Here is a 24,740-nt window from a genome sequence, read left to right on the forward strand (position 1 = left end):
TCAAAACAAACAAAAAAAAAGAATCAAAAGCAGATACTTAAACAAAACACCCATGTTCACAGCAGCATTACTCAAAATCACCAAAAGGTAGAGGCAACGCAAGTATCCATGGATGCTAAAATAAACAAAAATGTATAATACACTGTATAATACATTCTATAATAGAATATTATTCAGCCTTAGAAAGGAAGAAATTCTGATATGTGCCACAACATGGACGAACCTTGAGACATTATGGTAAGTGAAATAAGCCAGTCACAAAAGGACAAATACTATATGATTCCACTTAAAGGTACCTAGAGTAATCAAATTCATAGAGACAAAAAGTATAACAGAATGGTGATAGCCAGATCAGGAAGGGGAAGAATAGAGAGTTATTGTTTAATGAACAGAGTTTCAGTTTTGCAAGATTAAAAAAAAAAAAAGCCGGGAGATGGATCGTAATTATGGTTGATCAACAATGTGAATATACCCAATGCCACTGAATGGTATACTTAAAAATGATTAAAATGGGCTGGTCATGGTAGCTCATGCCTATTTCCCAGCACTTTGAGAGGCCAAGGCAGGACGACCGATTGAGGCCAGGAGTTCAAGACCACCCTGGGCAACATAGTGAGTCCTTGTCTCTACAAAAAAAAATTGTTTTTAATTAGGTAGCCACAATGGCACGCACCTGTAGTCCCAGCTACTCAGGAGACTCAGGCAGGATCACTTGAGCTCAGGGGTTCAAGGTTGCAGTGAGCTATGACCACACCACTGCACTCCAGCCTGGGTGACAAAGCAAGACGCAGTCTCTTAAAATTATTAAAATGGTAAGTTTGGTTATATTTTACCTCAATTTTTTAAATAAAAAATAAATACAGTGTACGTCTAATAGAAAGGTGATAAAATTAAATATACCAGGAATCCTACTACATATAATGGCTTAAAATACTCTAAATAAAAGGAAAAGATATCCAGACTGAATATTAAAACCACAACAATACACTGTTTATAAGACACACTTTGAACCCAAAAGACTGAAGTTAAAAGATTTTTTTTTAAAGATAGACAAAACAAACAAATTTAGCTGATGTGACCATACTAATACTAATATCCAACAAAGGAGACTTGAAGGCAAGGAGCATTACTAGAGACAAAAATATCTCAGAATGGTGAAAAGGTCAACTGACCAGGAAGTTATTACAATTCTAAATTTGTATACAATGAATAACATAGCTGTAAAATACATAAAGCAAAGGTTAAAAAAAGAGAGAAAAATAAATCTATAATCCTAGTGAATATTTTAATACATATCTCAATAAATGACAGAATTAGCAGACAAAAAAATTAACAAGGACATAAAATACTGGAACAACATATTCAAGCAGCCTGAACTAACAGATACATACTGAACCCAAAAACTGCAGGATTAACATTTTTTTCCAAGTAAATTACGAAAAATTTACCAAGAAAAAAAAAATTAGGTCAAAAGGCAAGACTTAAATTTCAATTATGCAGAATGTGTACTCTGACTACACTAGAGAAACAGAAAAATAGGTAGAAAATAATGTTTGAAAAGGAATGTATTTCCAATTTATGGGTCAATTAGCAAATCACAATAGAAATTAGAAACTATTTTTAAATGACTGATGAGGAAAATGACATACAAAATGTGTGCAGTACCTAAGGCAATGATTAGAGAAAAATTTAAAGCTCAAAATGCATATCTTATAATAAGGAAAGGTTAATATTAGTAACCTCAACCATCATCTCCAAGGGCTAGAAAAATTACAGGCAAAGGAAAACCTTAAACAGGAAAAAAAGAGAAGAAATCAATAAAGTAGAAAGCAGACTTAGAAAAGAGGAAAAAAATCAAAGGCAAAAATATAAAATATAAAATTGATAAACCCTTAAGAAGAGAAATCAAGGGAGGAAAAAACCCACAAATTAAAAATTATAGTAATTAAAAAGAGGACATCACCACCAAATCTACTGATAATAAAAAGGTAACAGGATATCATGGTAACTCGGAGGGACAATAAGCTTGAAAACTTAGATAGAAAGGACAATTCCTTGAAAATCACATTTTCTAAAATTGCCTGTAATTTTAACTAGAAACAGAAAATCTGGATAGTCTTTGAACTTTCAAAGAAATTGGGGTCGTATATTAAAATCTCCATACAAAATGTCCAAGAAAAACATTGGGCCCAGACAGCTTTGTTGATGAACTCCTCCAAACATTTAAGTTAGAAACAGTACGAGTCAGGCACAGTGGCTGACTAGCCTGTAGTCCATCACTTTGGGAAGCCAAGGCAGATGGATAGCTTGATCCCAGAAGTTCAAGACCAGCCTGGGCAACATAGTGAGACTCAGTCTCCACAAAAAATACAGAAAAATTAGCCAGGCATGGTGGTGCATTCCTATAGCCCCAGCTACTGGGGGAGACTGAGGCGAGAGGATCATCTGAGCCTGGGAGTTCCAGGCTGCAATGAGCCAGGATTGGCCGCTGCACTCCAGCCTGGATGAGAGAGAGCGAGATTCTGTTTCAAAAAAACAAAAACAAAACACACACACAAAAACCAGTAACAATAGTGTACAAACTCTTTTATAGGATATTCAAAAATGGGAGTTGTTTCATGAGGCCAGCCTAATTCTGAAGCCAAATCCTTACATGGACATTACAAGAAAAGAAAATCATAGGTTTAAGGTAGTGTTAGTCTTTTTTTTTTTTTTTTTTGAGACTGAGTCTCACTTGCCCAGGCTGGAGTGCAGTGGCATGATCTCAACTCACTGCAACCTCCACCTCCTGGGTTCAAGCAATTCTCATGCCTCAACCTTCCAAGTGGCTGGGATTACAGGCCCCCGCTACCACATCCGGCTTATTTTTGTATTTTTTGTAGAGATGGGCTTTCACCATGTTGGCCAGGCTGATCTCAAACCCGTGACCTCAGGTGATCCGCCCACCTCGGCTTCCCAAAGTGCTGGGATTACAGGTGTGAGCCACAGCACCCTGGTAGAGTTAATCAAAAAAAAAAAGAAAAAAAAAGAAAGAATTACAGAATTTTGCCTCATGTAACAGAACAAAATACCTTAATAAAATATTACCAAATTTAATCTAGCAATATACAACCAGGTAAACACATCCTCTACAAATGGGTTTGCTGCAGGAATGCAATGGTATTTGAATATTTTTAAAGAATCAAAGTAATTTACCATATTGTTATCTCAAGAAACACAGAAAATACATTTGATAAAATTCAGCATCCATTCATGATAAAATTAGCAACAGGAGAAAATGTCCTTATTTTCATAAAGAGTAGCTACAAAAAGCCAACTATGAACATCTGTATGGTGAAATACTTAAAACTGCCCTCCTGGTATATAAAGCCCAATGTCCTTTTATTTTACATTATATTAAAGGTTCTAGCTCATACAATAGAGCAAAAAAAAAAAAACCATAAAAAAAACTTAAGAACTGGAATGAATAAAACTGTCAGTATTTACAAACAACATGCCTGTATGTAACTACATAGATACTATCAGAATGTATAGGCAAGTAATTAGAATTCAAATAAATTTAGGCCAGGCATGGTGGCTCACACTTGTAATCCCAGCACTTTGGGAAGCAGAGGCGGGTGGATCACTTGAGGCCTGGAGTTCGAGACCAGTCTGGCCAACACAGCAAACTCATCTCTATTTTTTACCAACAATAATAAAAAAAATTGGAACAAAGTCAATATGTAAAAATCAAGTATGTTACCAGCAAAAATAAAAATAAAAATAAAGAATAGCAAGTAAATTACAAAAGACAGTAAAAAATAGTAGATAGAAATAAATCTAACACATGAAGACTTGTATACTTTTAAAAGCTAATACTGAAGTTATAGAAGTAAATAAATTGATATACCATGTTCATAGATTTTAAAACAATATTGTAAACATCTTAATTCTCCTCAAACTGATCTTTAGATCCAGTGCACTCCAAGCAAAACCCCAGTAATATTACTTTTTGAGTATTGGAAAGGTGATCCTAAAATATATACAAAAAAGCAAAGAGTCAGAATAGTAAAGACAATCTTGAAGAACAAAGTGCTAGAGGAATTTCACTACTAGATATCAAGACCTATTATAAAGCTAAAATAGTAAGAGTGTGATACTGGTGCAATTATAGGCAAATAATCCAATGGAACAGAATAGAGAAACAAAGCTACATACACATAATCACATAATTTATGAAACAGACAACATACTCCATAAGGATTACTCTAGCTGCTAAAAGAAAACTTAACCCCCTCCAGAATCTCTAGAATTTTTCGTTACAATATCTGGCATCTAATTCAAAATTACAAGGTACAAGGCAATCTATAAAAACAGAAGCAGCCATAAAGAAACCAAGAGGAAAGAATAAAAGCAGACCTTCATTTGATTGACATATTGCATTTATAAAATATAACAGACTTTATGATTAATACATTCATGAAAACAGAAGTTGCAGATGTCCACAGAAACTTGGAATCCATTTTAAAATTTCAAAACATAAATTGTATTTATTTTACGGTTTTCCTGCTGATAAATCCAAAAGAATTATAAGCAGGAAAATGACAAAATGACATCATCCAATTTGCATTCTTAAAAAGACTACTCTGGGCCACTTTTTTTGCTGCGTCTACTGTGAGAATGGAGACGATTCTCAGCAATCAGACTGTCGACATTCCAGAAAATGTCGACATTACTCTGAAGGGACGCACAGTTATCGTGAAGGGCCCCAGAGGAACCCTGCGGAGGGACTTCAATCACATCAACGTAGAACTCAGACTTCTTGGAAAGAAAAAAAAGAGGCTCCGGGTTGACAAATGGTGGTGTAACAGAAAGGAACTGGCTACCGTTCGGACTATTTGTAGTCATGTACAGAACATGATCAAGGGTGTGGGCTTCCATTACAAGATGAGGTCTGTGTATGCTCACTTCCCCGTCGTTATCCAGGAGAATGGGTCTCTTGTTGAAATCCGAAATTTCTTGGGTGAAAAATACATCCGCAGGGTTCAGATGAGACCAGGTGTTGCCTGTTCAGTACCTCAAGCCCAGAAAGATGAATTAATCCTTGAAGGAAGTGACACTGCGCTTGGTTCAAACTCAGCAGCTTTGATTCAGCAAGCCACAACAGTTAAAAACAAGGATATCGGGAAATTTTTGGATGGTATCTATGTCTCTGAAAAAGGAACTGTTCAGCAGTCTGATGAATAACATCTAAGAGTTATCCAGCTACAGAAAGAAGATGCCAGATGACTCCTAAGACCTACTTGTGATATTTAAATGATGCAATAAAAGACCTATTGATTTGGACCTTCTTAAAAAAAAAAAAAAAAAAAGACTACTCTGGGCCAGGCACCATGGCTTACGCCTGTAAAATTTTGGGAGGCCGAGACAGGTGGATCACCTGAGGTCAAGGAGTTTGAGACCAGCCTGACCAACATGGCAAAACCTCATCTCTACTAAAAATACAAAACTTAGCTGGGTGTGGTGGTGGGCACCTGTAATCCCAGCTACATGGGAGGCTGAGGCAGGAGAATTGCTTGAACCCAGGAGGTGGAGGTTGCAATGAGCTAAGACCACTCCATTGCACTCCAGCCTTGGCAACAAGAGCGAAACTCCACCTCAAAAAAAAAAAAAAAGACTACTCTGGGAAATAGATAGAAGAGGAACAAAGTGGAACTGCCAAGGCCAGCCAGGAATTACCGCCTCTTTTGTAAGAAATGGTAACTGGGCCAGGCACAGTGGCTCACGCCTGTAATCCCAGCACTTTGGGGGGCCAAGGAGGGCACATCACCTGAGGTCAGGAGTTTGAGACCTGCCTGGCCAACATGGTGAAATCCTGTCTCAGCTAAAAATATAAAAATTAGCTGGGCATGGTGGTGGGTGCCTGTTAATCCCAGCTACTTGGGAGGTTGAGGCAGGAGAATCACTTGAACCCAGGAAGAAGAAAAAAAAGAAAAGAAAAATATGGTAACTGGGAAAATGGCAATGAAGATCACAGGAAACAGCCAATTCAAGGAATTCCTAGTTTTCAGATATAATATTCTTCTATTTCTCTTATGTATTTTTATTTCATATTATAAATTAAACATAACAGTTCATTGAGAGGGTGGTTATAAATACGGATAAAGCTAAACAAATTTACCCTTTGACTCAGTAATCCATCTCCAGGACTTTACCCAAAGTTAATTCACAAATGAGAAACAACATATGCCTAAAGTGATTTACTGAGGCATTATCCGTACTATCAAGAGACTAAAAAACACCAAATGCCCATCAACAAGGTATCAGCTGAATACCTGATGACACAGACATAAAGCACTGTGCAACCACAAAATATGGTAAGGAGGCCGGGCACGGTGGCTCACACCTGTAATCTCAGCACTTCGGGAGGCCGAGGCAGGTGGATCACGAGGTCAGGAGATCGAGACCATCCTGGCTAACACAGTGAAACCCCATCTCTACTAAAAAATTAAATTAAAAAAAAAAAATTAGCCGGGCTGAGGCAGGAGAATGGCATGAACCTGGGAGGCGGAGCCGAGAATGCACCGCTGCACTCCAGCCGGGGCGACAGAGCGAGACTCCATCTCCAAAAAAAATGATGAGGAGTATCTCTATGAACCAGAGTAATTCCCAGGTTTATCATTTAATGAGATGAACAAAAGGCAAAATATGCTGCCTTTTGTATAAGAAAGCAGTATGGAGGAGAGATAAAGTGAACACATGTTGGGAAGTGAGGAACGCCTCTGCCCGGCCGTCCTGTCTGGGATGTGGGGAGCGCCTCTGCCTGGCCGCCCCGTCTGGGAGGTCTACCACGGAGGCCAGACGCAGTATGGGGGCTGGACGTGGTGTCTCACGCCTGTAGCCCCAGCACTCTGGGAGGCCGAGGCAGGTTGATCACTTGAGGCTAGGAGTTCGAGACCAGCTTGGCCAACATGGCGAAACATATGAAAAATACAACAAACCAACCAACCCAGCAACAACAAAAGAGGTCTACCCTGGAGTCATACTCTAATTTTTTCTATTTTCCTCCCTTTCTGATCCTTTATCCCACTTTCTTTTTCTTCCTCTTCCTTCTCCTTTGTCAAAGACATAGAGGATTGAATTATTATCACTGATCCATACAAAGTCCCTCTCTCATTTATTTTCTTTCATTCCCACCCCCCATTTCTATTCCCGGTCTTCCCATGTGCAACCTTCCTAATATGTTTGATATGCATCTTTTTGTTTGTATGTATTTTTAGAAAATGTTTATTGTTTTGTGTGCAAAAAAAATTAATAAAAAAGAAAAAAAAAACAACAACAAAAAAGTGAACACATGTAAGTATTTTTGAAGAAGAAACAGAGGACAGGTCAAAAGTGAATGTAAATGGTTATCTAGGCCGGGTATGGTGGCTCATACCTGTAATCCTAGCACTTTGGGAGGCTGAGGTGGGCAGATCACCTGAGGTCAGGAGTTTGAAACCACCCTGGCGAACATGGTGAAACTCCATTTCTACTAAAAATATTTTTTAAATTAGCTGGGCATGGTGGTGGGCGCCTGTAATTCCAGCTACTTGGGAGGCTGAGGCAGGAGAATTGTTTGAATCTGGGATGTGGAGATTGCAGTGAGCCGAGATTGCGCCATTGCACTCCAATCTGGGCAACAAGAGCAAAACTCCGTCTCAAAAAAAAAAAAAAAAAAAAAAGATTATATACAGGGGGAGGTAAGAGCAGGAATGGGAATGAATCAGAATTACCTCGGTAGGGATAACTTTTGATTTAGTTGTGATTTTGAACCATGTAAATGTTTTCATGTATTAATAAAATGCAATTAAGTGAAAAAGATAAAAAAACAAATACTAAGATTCAATATAAATAAAAATCCAAGGTATAACTGCACAGAAAAAAAGTAATTCAAGTGACTTTTGAGATCAGTACCCTAACTGTACACCCCAAAAGCGTTAATTACACAAAAGCCAATGAAACTGCAAAGACATTTTGAACTTTACCTCACAGGTTTGCCATTGGCGGTGGTATTAATGTAGTAATTCTGAAGCTATTTTGTACATATTGTAGGATAGAGCAAATGAATAAATGCAGATGTTGAGAACCAAGGTTTTCACTATGGAAGAAGGAGAGTTTCAAACACAGACTGGGGAAAATTTAAGAAGAACCTTGCAGTAATGGATTTGAATTCAAAGTATCAGGGTATACAGTCAGGGTCCATTGAACCCAGTTTTATGTTTTTAGTTTCTTTGAGTAGTTCTAACTATTTGCAAGGATTAATATTTCATGCCTTTTCTCTTAGAGGCCTTCCAAGGAATCAAAAGAAAATTTTCCTATGAAGAAAAAAAAAAAACTCATTTTATTTTGCAATTATCATATGGGTACAGTGTCTTTGTAAGTCTAAGATACACTACAGGATCCTAGTGATTATGTTTTTCCTGCATCTTGCCATTTCATCATCACCTTAGTAATTATTGTATGATCAACTATTCCTAACTATGCTCTAAAAAAAAAAAACTAAATAAGAAAATTAGAAAATGGAAGAATTATGGAATCATCTAGGATGATGCAATCAACAACAAAATATCATCCTTCCATTTTCTTACTGCATTGCCTAGGATATTGCATCATCTTTCAAGAAAGTATAAATGATAACAGACACCATCTTTGTACTCTGCTTTTCGCTTTCAATAAACATAGCTAAGAATTCAGATTGTTTTTAGTTTCTGCCTATAATGGAAAGAGGAAAAAAGTGATGGAAAGATACTTCACAATTACTAAATGAATCAGATTATGAATATAAAGAACTAGTAGCACTCTTGACCAATGAAGTCCAATAATTTTTTTTTTTTGATGAAGGGAATCTTCATCAGCACAGACCAATACAACAGCCAACGGCCAAATGCGACTTATGAGCACTTGAGATGTGGCCATTGTAACCAAAAAACTGAATTTTTATTTTAATTAATTTGAATTTTAAATTCAAGTATAATAGCCACATGTGGTTAATGGCTACCACATTGGTTAGCGCAGAAAGACACTCGTGATGATAGTGAAATGAGAGCATAAATTAAATCTCAGATTATGAGCCTTCAGATGAAAATATCCTAAATGAATTTTCTCAAAATCAACAATCAATGAATATACAGAAATTAACTCAAAATGGATCAATGACCTAAATACAAGAGCTAAAATCATGAAATCCCTAGAAGGAAACATAGGTATAAATCTTCAAGACCTTGGATCTGGCAATGGATTCTTAGATATGACACCAAAAAACACAAGCAATAAAATGTATAGTCATAAATGACTAGGGGTTTGGGGGAGGGGAGAATGACAGCGTTATTGCTTAATGGGTAGAGAGTTTCTGTTTGGGGTGATGAAAAAGTTTTAGAAAGAATAGTGATGGTTACCTAACAGTGAATGTAATCAATGTCACTGAAAAGTATACACACAAGAAATTGTTAAATGGCAGATTTTATTAAATACATTTAGTTTACCATAATAAAACAAGATTGCTAGAATAAAAGATCTCTAAATTCTATTTCCTCTTCTACAATCCTGTAAGTTTTTTAAATTCTTGAGGTCAGAGGCCAGGAGAAAAAAACCCTGAAGACACCAGAAATAGGTTCTGAAAGCAGGCATTCCGTAATGGTTTATCTTTGTATTGTTTTAGGTCCTAGAAGAGACCATGCCAATGGAGGAAGAAAACTACATGCATCTGAACTTAGTGAATGTTAAAAAAGAGTTGACTGATTAGAATGAGGAAAAATAAAGAACCCGTGAGTGAACACTATCCTTGTAACAAAAAGGAAATAGGATATTCCCATCCAGTCATTCATTCAACAGGAATGATGCAATAATTTGCAACAAGAACCTGGATAATCCCATTGTTCTAAGAGGACACGTGGCAGTATTCTTAAATCTCTTATAATCTTTGTGCATCAAGATTTGCTTAATATAAAGAGAACTGCTGTGTTTAAATTCTGATTAAATTTCCCAATAAAATTGTTTTTCACTATCCCTTATTCTTAGACCTGTAAATTATTTGCAAAAATTACTTAAAAATATAAACAGTAAACAGGATCCACTGGACCTAGATGGTAAATGGTGATGACTGCTTTTTCTGGTATATTGAAGGTTAATATATTTCCTTAGTACTGTCTGCTTGATGCAATTAACACCCCAGCAGCAATCAGCACTACTTGTGTCCGTATCTTGGTTTCTAAGCATTTCTTATTTTATAAGGCTCTTGGAAGAAATAGTCAATTTCAGGACTAAGGCAAACTACAGGGCAAGCCTGGAACATCCTGTGCCAGAAAGCAAGGTAATGATCAAATAACGAAAAAAGAATGCACAGGCCAGGCACAGTGGCTCACGCCTGTAATCCCAGCACTTTGGGAGGCCGAGGCAGGTGGATCACCTGAGGTCAGGAAATCGAGACTAGCCTGGCCAACAAGGTGAAACCTCATCTCTACTAAAAATACAAAAAAGTAGCTGGGCGTGGTGGCAGACGCCTGTAATCCCAGCTACTTGGGAGGCTGAGGCAGAAGAGTCACTCCAACCCAGGAGGCAGAGGTTGCAGTGAGCCAAGATCGTGCCACCGCACTCCAGCCTAGGCAACAAGAGCGAAACTCTGTCTCAAAAAAAAAAAAAAAAAAAAGAATGCATGCTTGAGCCGGCTTGAAGGGGCTCCCATTGGCCAAATTTACAACAATCTGAACATCAAAAGGAATGAAGAAATCACATCACTTTCAGTTTGAAACAACAAAAAAAATGAGTTTATTGTGAAACTTAAAGGGGGGGCCACTAGAGTTCTTGTTTATCGAAAAACATAAACTAATAAATACATTGTCAGAAAATCACTAATTAGCAAACACCAATATAACTGATTTAGGCAAGGATCATCCATGGCAAAAGGCTTTTGAGGAATAGGATATTTACACTGTCTTCAAGTACTATATCATTTAAAGGTAACTTCATGGTGGAGAGACTTGGCATCTTAAACAAGTGGTTAGCAACACTAATAATGGGACAAAAATGACATTATGTGTCTCCTGATGTGATGCAATGAAAAGTCATCATCATCTATGTAATCACGTGTGTATGTGTGTGTGTGTTTCTAGAGACAGGACCCTACCACTATGTTGCCCAGACTGGACTCCACCTCCTGCCTCAATCTTCGGAGCTTTTGGAGTAATTGGGACTACAGGCTTGTGCCACCAACCAGCTATCTATGTAGTATTCTTGCCAAAAATGTTTGTTTCTTCACGATTATGTTCATTAGACATCTCCAAATTGTGGGACATTCTACAAGAAAACTGATCTAACGCTTCAAAAATGCTAATTTCATAAAGACAGAAGGTGGCGGGGAATAATTTTAGATGAAAGGTGATTAAGGAGATAAGAGAGCCAAATGCCATAGTAATCTTTGACTGGCTCTTGCATTGAAAGAAAGTTATAAAGGACATTTTTAGAAAAACTGAGAAAATGTGAATATGGTACATGTCAATGTTAATTTCTTGAGTGTGAAAAAAGATATAGTTATGTAGAAGAATGACCTTGATGTAAAATGATAAGTGAGTGCTTCAGTATTACTGATGTGATGATGTCTGCAATTCACTTCTGAATGGTTCTGCAGGGGGAAAGGGGAAACAAAAGGAATATATAAAGAGAAAAGCAAATGGGACAAAATGTTAACTGATTACTCTAAACAGTGGTCATCATATTGTTATTTCACCTTTCCTGTAGTTTTATAATTTTTCAAATAAACAGTTGTAGTTTAAGGGGGAAAAACTGCATATGACGGACTAAAAAGATTGAGACTTACCACTCTGGAGATAAGGGCAAGTGATACAAGCTAAAAGATTCTTAAACTCAAAATGTAAACAACAGGTGGAAAAACAAAATAAAGCAGTTATGGCCAAATCACAGATTCCATGCACCTTCTTCCCCCTTTCCCTCCAGTGTTTTGGGACCATTACCATCTTTTCTTCTAATCTAGAGAAGCCTAATACAATGAAAATGGGTTTTTTCCTCCTTGAAATACTGTTTTATGTTTATTGACAACTTCCGAAGGACTAAAACCAAAGTTGTCTCTTCTTATGGCACATTACTGGCACAATACTAAGTGCCAACAACAACAAGAAGTTTATCTAAAATAAAACTTACAAGTAATGAGTTCTGAAAACTCACCTACCTACAAAATGGAATGTGCCTTTGGCTATACAAGCAAACATATTCTTGCAACTGTGCCTTTCTTAAAAAATAAGTAACTTCAACATTACTTAAGCTACAGAACTTACAGAACAAATATACTCTTTTCAATAAATTACCTATAATTAATCAATTTAGAAAAAGCATTTCTAAAATTCAACACCCACTCATGAAAACTCATAGCAAACTTGGAATATAAGGAAATTTCCTTAATCTGATAAAAGCAAATACAAAAATTACTCACAGAAAATATCACACTTAATGGTAAATGTTTAAAAGTTGACCCCTGATGCCCACTACCAGCACTTGAACTGGCCAGTATCAAAAGCAAGAAAAAGAAAGAAACAGCATACAGACTGGAAAGGAGAAAATAAAGGCAATCTTGAGGAACCACAACTAAAACTACACCACCATGTACCAGGTATCAAGATAACTTACAAAGTCATAATGATTTAGACAGTGTAGGTTTGCTGCAAGAACAGACAAGCCAATAGAACAAAGAAACTGATCCACTTACAGTCACCCGATTTATGACAAAGATGACAATGCAGTGGAGACATGACACTCTTTCCAATAAATGCTGATGGGGCAACTAGGCATCCATACAGTAAAAATGAAACCTGACCTCAATCCCCCCCATATACAAAGCCAATTCCAGGTAGAATGTAGATTCTCAATGTGAAAAGCAAAGCAATAAAGCTTCTATTAGACAATATAAGAGGATATCTTCAGAAAAGTAGTAAGAAAGACCTCTTAAAAACAAGACAAAAAAACACTAACCATGAAGGAAACAATTGTTAAAATTAAAAACGTCTGTTCATCAAAGGACAGACACCATTGTAAGTGCTCCAAGTCAAGCCACAGACCAGGGAAGAAACTTACAATATATAATTGGAAAGGCAGTCATTACTATGAATCAATTAGAATATAACTAATATCCCAATAGAAAGTAGTTAAGAGATGAGCAGGTATTTCGCAAAAACAAAACACAAATATCCAAGTAGCCAATAAACATCTGCAAAGGTCATCAACCTCATTACTCATCACTAGATTGGCCAGCAAATATGAAAAGACACATGGTGGTAAAGACTGATAGGGAGAACTTCTGTCCACTGCCAGCAAGCAGGAAACTGGTATAACCACCTTAGAAAAAGCATTGTAAGTGGAACTGAAGACACAAACGCGCCATGAGAAAGTTCCAGGCAAAAACTAGAAACAAATTGTTCATCTGAAAAATAAACAGTATTAATGAAAATTCTAAGATTGGATCTGTAAACATCTATCACAATGCGTGGCACACAGAGTTGCTCCCTATAATGTAATTCCATCCGTCCATTTCTTCACATATGCATGATAAATGGATATAATTTAAGATCAGCCTCAAAACACATTCCAACGGTTTCCCATCTCACAAATATGAAAACCAAAACTCTTACAATGATCTGGTACTGCTCTCATACTGGCTAGAAAGCTCTTCTCTAAAATATCCTCCATATATCCACACAGCTCACTCCCCACTTATTTCAAGTTTCTGCTCAAATGGAAACTAACAGAGAAGCCCTCTCTGATGGCTTACAGAAGACACCATCCCTCCACTCACATCCCACATTCTCTACAGGCCTCTTACCTTCCTGTTTTTCTTCTTAGCCTTACCTACCAAACACCCGAGGTAAGGCTATGTAACTGCATGCCTTCACCCCTAGAGTGTAACCATGAAAGCAAGAACTTGCTGTATTTTGTTCATTACTGCACACTCAGCAGAACATGCCTGGCATGTAGTAGATACTCATTAAATATTTGTTACATAAATTCTATGGCATGGATTCTAGGCTTGGAAAGAATAGCTGTTATATGGCCTACATGGCTGACAGTTCCTTAAACTATATGCAGTTTAGTTTATCACAAGAAATATGAAAACCCTCCATTAAGTTAAATTAGCTGTTCTGCTTTATAAAAAATTTAAAATATTTACTCTTAATGCATTTAACTCCCCAAGGCTCTATATCAGGAAGTATAAGCTATTCCAAAATTCCAAGTGAGAATTACATGAGGCACACAATTATAAATATATTATCCTAATGAATTTTCTAATCTTACTATTATCCTGCAAATAAGCCTATAAAAACGATACTGGATCCACCACTTTTTAAAATATTACAATAAAATCTCAGTAGTTCTGCTAATAAAAGCTAATAGTATCTAGGGATAAAATACAGATATCTCAGAAACATCACCTTAGCCAAGAAACCAAAATTTCAACATAATGCAATTCTTAGAATCAGATTTAACAAGATCTTAGTACAAGGAAACCTCCCTGAAGAGCCCAAGACACTCCACAACAGTCCTAGACCACACATTTTATGGTATAGGTCACAGTCTAGACAGGTTAAGCTTCCATTTTTCCAACAAATATTTTACCGCTGTTAGTAAAAACAGATTTAGTTGAAGAAAAAAAAAGGATGATCTGAATTTCTCTCCTCTCCCTATATCTTATAACAAATGAAGATCAAATAAAACCTTTGTGGGGGGAGGAAGTGAATCAACTGGAAGATGGTTGTCTGAATAAATTACATGTATCAGCTCTGAAGTAACCAAGAAATAAACCTGCCTAACTGGTGTTCAAACCAGCCAAGAGCCATTTTTCAGGCTCAGAAAATGTTTTGCAATTAAAATAACATTCCAATTTTCGTTAGAATTAAAATAAGTTTTATCAATAGCTTTTCCTGGAAAAAAAAATCCCATCCAATTTTACAAACTTTTAGGTAAAATAATAAAATTGTGTACTTTTAAAACAATGGTGTTTTCCTATGTAAAATGTGTAAATATTTATATAAACATAACTGGAACCACCCTATACATACTGTCCTAGTTTTCAATGCCTACATAATAGCTCCTGATTTATTTAACCAATCCCCCAATGTCAGACTTTTAGTTTTTCTCATTATAAACAAAGCTGCAGGGAATGTTTCTTACATGTTTTTTTGCTAGATCAAAATAGAAACAAACCGAAGTTCTAACTAAAATAAATTGTTTTGGAAATGTTTCACCATTGACTGTAAGTGAAAGCAATGTTAAAATACTTGATCCTAACCACTGACTACAGATGTTGTCACTTAAAGGTTGTGGCTTGTTCATGCCCCTTGTCTGTCCTCTTCCTCAGGTTGCCAATTTTTTGTCCTTTTTATTCCATGTTCCAGAGAACATACAAGAAAAAAACAGAGAGTGTAAAACTTGTTATACTCCTTAGCTGAATTTGGAAAAAAAGAAAGAACAAAACTAATGAGCAACATTTAAGCCACATTACCTACCAGTCCGTCTCAATTAAGGCTCCCAGAGAAGATTATGCCCTAAGCCTAAGGCACCCACTGTGTGTAAGGAACTCATTTCTCTCTCTGCATCTAGAGCCAACTAGGTAGGTACCCTCCCAGGGGAAACTGAAAACAGTCATTCAAATCATTTTCTGCAGAGTTTAACTCTGTCTCACAAAACCCATGTAGGGAAAGGCCAAGAGCTTAAAAGCATGTTTGATTCAACTTTCATAAAGGAATACTAAGTGCCACATATGAAGCTACTATGACATTTTCCCCTTCTACACTCAGGATGTCACTACGCTTCTACTTTACTAGAACTCACTGTACTCCCACAACTGGGCCGGCTTTAAAGCCTAAATAAAGTGCTTCACAAAAAATTTTTACTGCTGATTTACTGGGTAATTTTCCTGTACTACACTATAATTACAGTGCAGCTATCTAATCAGTTTATTTTGTGGCCTTGTGGGTCTCCTGTCCACTGAAGCAGATGCTTCTATTAAACAAAGATAGATTAAATACTGACGCGCTTTTTCCTGAACTGGGGATAATTTTACACACCCATGACAGATATACGTGGTTATTTTGTGTGCCGAATTAACATTAACACAACACAGAAAAATAATTTGGTAGCACAGTCAATGTCTACAGAAAACACTTATTCAGTTTGCCACAAGATTGTAACTGAAAAAGTAGTTACTTTCTCTTCCAATGTAACTCAACATGATACCAGAAAAGCTGTTCAGAGCACCCCAAAAAGTATCCTTTGCATTTCAGTCACACTAACACCAGAATAAAACTAAGGATATCTTTTTAATATGCCAAATGGCAGAAAATATATCGAGTCAGCATTATGCACATATTATACACTGAAGGAGGTGAAATTAACCCACTGCAGCAGAGGAAAGGCAATAGAAACACCATCCTCTGAGGGTCTGTGTCACATTCTCTGAAAGAATAAAAAATGCCAAGTTTTGGCAAAAGGAGTAAGATTTCATGAGGGCCTGTTTTTTCTTTCTTTTCTTTCTCTTTAAAAAAAATACATTAATGTCTTATAATTTAAAGACGCCAAACTGGTTAAGTTATATATATATGAATGACAGGGTCTCACTCTGTCGCCCAGGGTGAAGTGCAGTGGCATGACCATGGCCCACTGCAGCCTCAAACGCCTGGGCTCAAGTGATCCTCTCACCTCAGCCTCCCACGTACGTGGGACTACAAGTGTGCACCACCATAGCCTGGCTAATTTTTTGTATTTTTTTGTATAGACAGGGGTCTCCCTATGTTGCCCAGGCTGGTCTCGAACTCCTTGGCTCCAAGCAATTCCACGACCTTGACATCCCAAGCAGCTGGGATTACAGGTTTGAGTTACCACCCTAGCCACTGGATTTTTAAACCCTCATCTTGAAAATAGGCTTCCAAACCTAACAGTTGCATTATTAGAGAAAAATGGCTGAGAAATGAAAATCCAACCCACAAAATAATTTAAACCAACCAGAACAAAGAAAGATTCCCGCAGTTCATCCCAACAGGTGGTTTCCAAGCAAACGAGGGTTTTTTAAGTTATATCAAAACCCCCATCTAGTTGAACTGAGTATATTTTTGTATCTATGTAAACAGTCGTTCTTATACAGGAATGTTCAATTAAAAATTGAGAACTTTTAAACTAATCCATGCTCTTCCAAAAATGACATAAAATATTTTAAGTAAATTAAATACTACTTTTCAAAGTAACAATTTCAAGACACTTGAGGGGGCAGAATCAATCTGAAAGACCACTGAATCCACAGAAAAATCAGATTTAACCATAAAACTATTTCTTAAATTGGGAATACTTCTTTATATAAAGTCCCACGAGGAAACACAAAACTTTGTACCCTTTTCAGCAGTAGTTTAAAACATTATACGATGAGATTAAAATTTGTAAAAATGAGCCGAGTGTGGTGACTCAGGCCTATAATCCCAACACTTTGGGAGGCGAAGTGGGGAGGGGCAGGAGGGAGAGGATCGCTTGAGGCCAGAAGTTCGAGATTAGCCTGGGCAAAATAGACTCTCTTTTTTTTTTAATGTTTAAATGGCATTATATTGTGACAAATATTAAATAACCAAATATTGCACAGGAAGTATTATCATGACAAACGCGGTAAAACTTTTCCGTGCAATCGAATAAAGAGCAACAAACAGTACACATTTTAAGCAACGTTTAGGTCATTACAAGCTACAAATATTAAGGCGAACGCTTCCGTTGACAGCGTGCTGCCCCCGCCCCCAAATTCCCACGCGCTGCCGCACGCCTTCAGCTCAGAAGCCCCCTTTCCTGGGCATGCGAACGGGCTGCACACCCCACTCCGCTGCGAGGTCAAAGGGCTGCAGACAAAGACAACAGAAGCACGTGACAAAAGTTTCTCCCCGTTCCCTCCGGGGGCCCGGGCAGCTGGGCCTAGGCCACGCGGGGCAGAGGCCCGGAGCACAGGCAGGGGCCGCCCGGCGGGCGGAGGCGGAAGCGGCGCGGGGCTGCCACTTACCTTTTCCTGCTCCTCGCGCAGCCGCGCCACATCCGGGGCGCGCAACGGAACCGGGGCCGGGGCCGGGGCCGGGGCCGGGGCCGGGGCCAGGGACGGGGCCGAGGCCGAGGCCGAAGGGGGCGAGGGGTCAGGGGGCGTCTCCAAGCGGGGCGCCTCCATGACGGGCCCGCGGGCCTCAGCGCTGCGAGCGAGTCCTGAACCAGCGCCTGCGCAGGCGGCGCGGCCAGCGGCTGCCCCGCGCCCGCGCGCCCGCCCTCAGGCACCAGGCGCCCCGCGCCCAGGAGGCCGCGCCCGCCGCCGCTGCTCGCGTCCGCGCCGCCCGCTGCCGCATCTCACACGCGCATGCCGCCGCCGCCGCCGCCTGCAGCGGGCTCCGAGTAGCAGGCCGCCTGCCAGGTACCGAGACGCCTCTAAGGTGCGGTACCAGCCAGGCGTCCCGTGGCGGCCGCGCCTCCCCACACGCCCCGCCTCTCGCGGCACGCCGGAAGCAAGCGCTCAGGCCCCGCCCCCGACACGCCCAGCCCGCGCAGGTCCTGCCCCCAGGGGAGTGCGCGTGGTGCGAACCGCGTGGCTGGGGCTGGCGGTGGATGCTGTTGGGCTGCGTTTGTATCCCTCTGCAAGCTTACATTTTATGCCGATATTACTTTCTTTCTTTTTTTTTTTTTTGAGATTACGTATATGAAAGCACTAAATATAGGCTTTGGAACCTTAAAAAAAAAAAAAAAGCTTACATTCTAGAGAAGCTCCACGCCCAGGAAACGCTGGGCAACAAGAGCCGCGTGTCGCCTTGAGTGCCCCATCTCCCTCCCCGTCGTTTGGCGCTGCATCTGTATCTAGGAGCCTAATTCATGTACTAGAGCTCTTTCATAAGCACATTTAATTTTAGCAAATTCAACTCTTTTCTGTGCCTTTTTAGTGAGTTGAAATATACAATTATATTTTGCATGTTCATTAATTACTGTGCACATTGTATTTTCTCTTATATAAATTAAGCTACTGTACTAATTTTAATATGCTGCTATGAATGGACTAAGAAATTTTCCAAGGATAACTTTGCCCCCACTTTTCTTTTTTTTTTTTTTTTTTTTTCTTTAAGAGACCAAGTCTTGGTCTGTCACCCGGGCTGGAGTGCAGTAGTGCCATCATTTCTCACTGCAGCCTCAAACTCCTAGACTCAAGCGATCTTCCCACCTCAGCCTCAGGAGTAGCTGGGACCACTGGCCCACACCAACACATCCTGTTAATTTTTCTATTTTTTGTAGAGGCAGGGTCTCGCTATGTTGCCCAGGCAGGTCTTGACATTAAGCGAGCCTCCTGTCTTAGCAAGCCTCCTGTCTTGGCTTCCCTGAAGTGCTAGGATTACAGGTGTGAGCCACCACACCTGGCCGTTCCAATTATTTTAGAACTCCTGTGCCCACTTCCTCCTACAGCCCTTTGTACAGCCTCCTATTAACCTAACTGCCTGGAAGTGGCCTTGCCTTATCTGCTGCAGTTGCTAGCAGTAAAGATGGGTCGTGTTCGTTCCACATCATACAGACAGGTCTAGGCAGAGAGATGCCTGCAGAGTCACAGCCTGGTGTGCCTGCTTGCTCTGCTTCTCTTCCCTCACTCCTGCCCAGCTCCCAAGTCCAGATCCACCCTTTTTTTTCCTTTTTATGCCTTCAAAGGAAGAAAGCAAGGACAACTTGGGAAAAGATAAATGTTCATTCCTGTCTTTTCCTCACTGCACATCCAAACATCATCACCTCTGGAACAGCCAGAACCTGACCATTCTTACCACCTCCTCTACCACCACCATCCTCTCTCCATCCCCAGCCACCTCAGCAACCATTGATCTGGCCTTGCTGCCCCCACTCTTGTCCCTTGTAATGGAGATCGGCAGCTGCCCACCCCACTTCCCCTCGTTTAGGGGCTTAACCCTAGACCACATAGTCCTGTGCCTGTAAGAAGCTGACCCACCCCCTACCTCCAGGCAAAGGGGGTGATGCATCTCCCTTGTAAATAGTTGGTTCAAGAATGGGTGTGCGATGTCATCCAAACAGAGATTTCCTGGAGGCTTCTGAGAAGATTCTTTTTTTTTTTTTCCTCTGTTGCCCAGGCTGGAGTGCAATGGTGCCATCTTGGCTCACTGCACCCTCTGCCTCCTGGGTTCAAGTGATTCTCCTGCCTCAGCCTCCCGAGTAGCTGGGACTACAGGCATGCGCCACCACACCTGGCTAATTTTTGTATTTTTAGTAGAAACGGGGTTTCACCATGTTGGCCAGGCTGGTCTCAAACTCCTGGCCTCAAGTGATCCACCCACCTCGGCCTCCTAAACTGCTGGGATTACAGGCAGGAGCCACCACGCCCCTCCTGGGAAGGTTCTTCCTTTCTTCAAAAGTGCGCCCATAAGGAATCAATCTATCCCCTTGGCCAGGAAGTGCAAAGCAGGTAGCCCCGTGTGTATCAGACAGCCCCCCTAGACCACCTAGACACTCCAGTACTCAGAATGAAGTGCAATCTGCGGTCAGCAGAGCTGAGAACAGACCCCAAGTCCTTGACAGCATCGCAGAACTTGATCCAGGGCTGAATCAACCAACTCTGAAGTCTGCATCACTTCTGAACTTCCCATTTAAAAGGCCAGTAAATTTTCTGAATGACCAGGACAATTTTCTATCATGAGCAGCCAAAGACATCTGATTCACACACCCCTAAACTATTCTCCACTCAGCAGCCTGGGTGAGCTTTTCAAAGGGGATCAGGTCATGTCAGTCTCCCTTCTAGGGCCCTCCATGGCTTCCCACAGCAACCAGAATCAAATCCAGGCATCCTACTAGAATTCAGCATTGTCGGACCCACCTTCCCCACCTCCAACCAAGTCCCCTACCACTCAGGCCAACCACAACAATTTCTCTCTTCTTCAGATACTCCAGACTAGTTCTTGCCTCAGGGCCTTTGCGTCTGCTGATCTCTCTGCCTGCAATATTTCTCCCAGATCTTTCCATGGTTGCCTCCTTGCCATTACTCAGGCCTCAGTTCAAATAATAACAGGGCTTTCTTGATCTCCTGTCCACGAAAGCCCCTCCCCTCTCCTCTAGGCATCCACCCTCACCTCACTTTTTCAAATTTTCTTTGTAGCACTTATCACACTTTCAAATGATCAGTTTTGGCCGGGCGCAGTGGCTCATGCCTGTAATCCCAGCACTTTGGGAGGTGGAGGCAGGCGGATCACTTGAGGTCAGGAGTTTGAGACCAGCCTGGCCAACATGGTGAAATCCCATCTCTACTAAAAACACAAAAATTAGCCGCCGTGGTAGCACACACCTGTAATCCCAGACACTTGGGAGGCTGAGGCAGGAGAATCACTTGAACCTGGGAGGCAGAGGTTGCAGTGAGCAGAGATCATGCCACTGCACTCCTGCCTGGGCAACAGAATGACACTCTGTCTAAAAAAAAAAAAAAAATTGGCCAGGCGCAGTGGCTCATGCCTGTAATCCCAGCACTTTGGGAGGCCGAGGCGGGCAAATCACCTCAGGTCGGGAGTTCAAGACCAGCCTGACCAACATGGATAAACCCCATCTCTACCAAAAATACAAAATTAGCCAGGTGTGGTGGTGCATGCCTGTAATCCCAGCTACTGGGGAGGCTGAGGCAGGAGAATTGCTTGAACCCTGGAAGCAGAGGTTGCAGTGAGCCGAGATCATGCCATTGTACTCCAGCCTGGGCAACAAAAGTGAAACTGTCTCAGAAAAAAAAAAAAAAATAGTAGGCCAGGCATGGTGGCTCATGTCTGTAATCCCAGCACTTTGGGAGGCCGAGGTGGGCGGATCCCGAGGTCAGGAGATGGAGATCATCCTGGCTAACATGGTGAAACCCTGTCTCTACTAAAAACACAAAAAATTAGCCAGGTGTGGTGGCGGGCACCTGTAGTCCCAGCTATTCGGGAGGCTGAGGCAGGAGAATGGCATGAACCCGGGAGGCGGAGCTCACAGTGAGCCAAGATGGTGCCACTGCACTCCAGCCTGGGTGACAGAGCGAGACTCTGTCTCAAAAAAAAAAAGTAAATATTACTTTGTTACCTTATTACTTTATTACTTATTATTGGTTAATCCCTTCTTCATGTGCCAGGCCCCCCACTGGGAATGGGAGACAAGAGTTGACCAAGGCAAGCATCAGCCCTGTTCATAGATGTTGGAGTCAATAGAGGGCCACTGACATGGTTTGGATATTGTTCCCTCAAAATCTCATGTTGAAATGTGATCCCTAACGTTGGAAGTGGGGCCTAGTGGGAGGTGTTTGGGTCTTGGGGGCGGATCCCTCATGAATGGTTTGCTGCTCTTCCTGCAGTAATGAGTTCACATGAAAGCTGGTTGTTTAAAAGAGCCTGGTACCTCCTCCTTCCTCTCTTGCTCCCTTGCTCTTACTTCCACTTGCCATGTGATGTGCAGCTCCCCATTTGCCTTCCACCATGATTGGAAGCTTCCTGAGGCCTCACCAGAAACCAAGCAGATGTTGGTGCCACATGCTTTTATGGCCTACAGAACTGTGAGCCAAATAAACCTCCTTTCTTTACAAATTACCCAGCCTTGGCTGGGCACAGTAATTCACATCTGTAATCCCAGAACTTTGGGAGCCCAAAGCGGATGGATCTCCTGAGGTCAGGATTTCGAGACCAGCCTGGCCAATATGGTGAAACCCCATCTCTACTAAAGATACAAAAAATTAGACGGGCAAACCTCGTGAGACATGAATAAACAGCCAGGGGAGTTCTTGATGAAAAAAGAGGCTGCTGGTTGTTGGTAAGAGAACAACAACGGGGTGGATGCAAAACAGCTGCCATGCCCCATTTCTCAGCCCTCACCCCACCATGAGGCTGCAGGAATAGCTTTCCTGGAATGGCTGGCTGGTTGCAAGGTGGGCAAGATGATCCTTGTCCTCCAAAAATTGGGGGATTTTTGAGTCCTGAGGGATTGGCACAGACTCCTGTATTGGTTTCAGCCCTCTTCTGCTTCCTATGGCAGCATCCATCAGGAGATTTGAAAGGAAAGAACACCTTTTTGGAGCCAGAAATTTACAGACATCATTTCCAGGTCACTGGTTGCCTATAAAGATTATGAAACAAAAACTTCAGTAACCACATGCAATAAGGACTACACATTTTGCAAACATAGTTTGGAAAAGTCTCTAAACAAACAGATGGCTGCAACCCTCAACAAGCAAAAATCAGCAACCCCTGAAGAGGAGGAGAATCTGATTTTCAGAGTCACTACAATAATACCCAAAATGCCAAGTGCTCAACAAAATATTACAAAGCATACAAAGAAAAAGGAAAGTATAGCTTATTCACAGGGGGAAAAAAAAGAATTCGATAGAAGCCATCCCCAAGGAAGCCCTTACATTGGAAACATTAGTCAAAGACATTAAATCGACTGTCTTACGCCCAATGAGCTAAAGGAAACCAAAATAATGTAGGAACAAATAGGGAAGGCCAATAAAGAGATAGTTTAATCTTATAAAAAGGAATGAAATAGAAATCCTGGAGCCAAAAAGTACAATAGCTGGAACTTAGAAATTCACTAGAGAGAACAAAAAGCTGATCTGAAGAATCAGGAAGAAGAAAGAATCAGCGAACTTGAAGATAAGGCAATTGAAATTATCCAGTTATAAAGAGAGAAAAATAAATAAGGAAAAATAGTCTGGCCATGGTGGCTCATGCCTGTAATCCCAGCACTTTGGGAGGCTGAGGAGCATGGATCACTTGAATTCAGGAGTTTGAGATCAGCCTGGCCAACGTGGTGAAACTCCATCTCTACTAAAAATACAAAAATTAGCCAGGCGTTGTGACGCACACCTATAACCCTAGCTACTGGGGAGGCTGAAGCCAGATAATCACTTGAATCAAGAAGGCGGAGGTTGCAGTGAGCCGAGATCATGCCACTGCATTCCAGCCTGGGCAATAGAGTGAGACTCTATCTCAAAAAAAGAAAAGGAAAAATGAACAGAGCCTGATAGATCCATGTGATGCCATCAAGCATATATCAACATATGCATAGTAGAAGTTCCTGAAGGAGAAGAGGAACAGGAAGGGACAGAAAAAGAAATTTGAAGAAATAATGGCTGAAAACTTCCCAAATTTGATGAAGGATATGAACATACACATCCAAGAAGCTTAACAAATTACAAGCGTGAGAAACTCAGAGATTCATACTGAGACTCACGGCCAGATTGTCAAAAATCAGAGACAAAAAGAGAATCTTGAAAGCAGCAAGAGAGGAACAACTTGTAAGGTACAAGGACTCCTCAGTAACATTAATAGCTAAGCTTTCATCAGAAACCATAGAGGGGCTGGGTGCAGTGGCTCAGGCCTGTAATTCCAGCACTTTGGGAGGCTGAGGTGGGCAGATCACCTGAGGTCAGGAGTTCGAGAACAGCCTGACCAACATGGCGAAACCCCATTCTACTAAAAATAAAAAAATTAGCCAGGCGCGGTGGTGGGCACCTGTAACCCCATCTACTTGGGAGGCTGAGGCAGGAGAATTGCTTGAACCTGGGAGGTGGAGGTTTCAGTGAGCCAAAATTGCACCACTGCACTCCAGCCTGGGCACAAGAGCAAAACTCTAAGAGAGCAAAACTCCATCTCAAAAAAAATTTTTTAAAGAGTGCCAGGCATGGTGGCTCACGCCTATAATCCCAGCACTTTGGGAGGCCA

General features: G+C 40.7%; 1 protein-coding gene and 1 pseudogene across 2 annotated transcripts in view; one reads left to right on the plus strand and one right to left on the minus strand.

Annotated features, from left to right (window-relative positions):
* Positions 1-18,519, minus strand: part of URI1 (URI1 prefoldin like chaperone) — a 72,730-nt gene extending 54,211 nt beyond the window's left edge. Inside the window, exon 1 of the mRNA XM_030820280.1 lies at positions 18,053-18,519. Within this exon, the coding sequence (XP_030676140.1) occupies positions 18,053-18,211 (159 nt within the window). The 5' untranslated portion in view covers positions 18,212-18,519. The remainder of the gene's footprint in view (positions 1-18,052) is intronic.
* On the plus strand, positions 4,546-5,330 carry LOC100579992 (annotated as a pseudogene). The gene has a single exon (XR_001114171.2). The product of XR_001114171.2 is annotated as a 60S ribosomal protein L9 pseudogene (transcript).
* Positions 18,520-24,740: the final 6,221 nt, after the last annotated feature.

The sequence above is a fragment of the Nomascus leucogenys genome, chromosome 10, assembly GCF_006542625.1.
Source record: "Nomascus leucogenys isolate Asia chromosome 10, Asia_NLE_v1, whole genome shotgun sequence".
Taxonomy (NCBI): Eukaryota; Metazoa; Chordata; class Mammalia; order Primates; family Hylobatidae; genus Nomascus; species Nomascus leucogenys.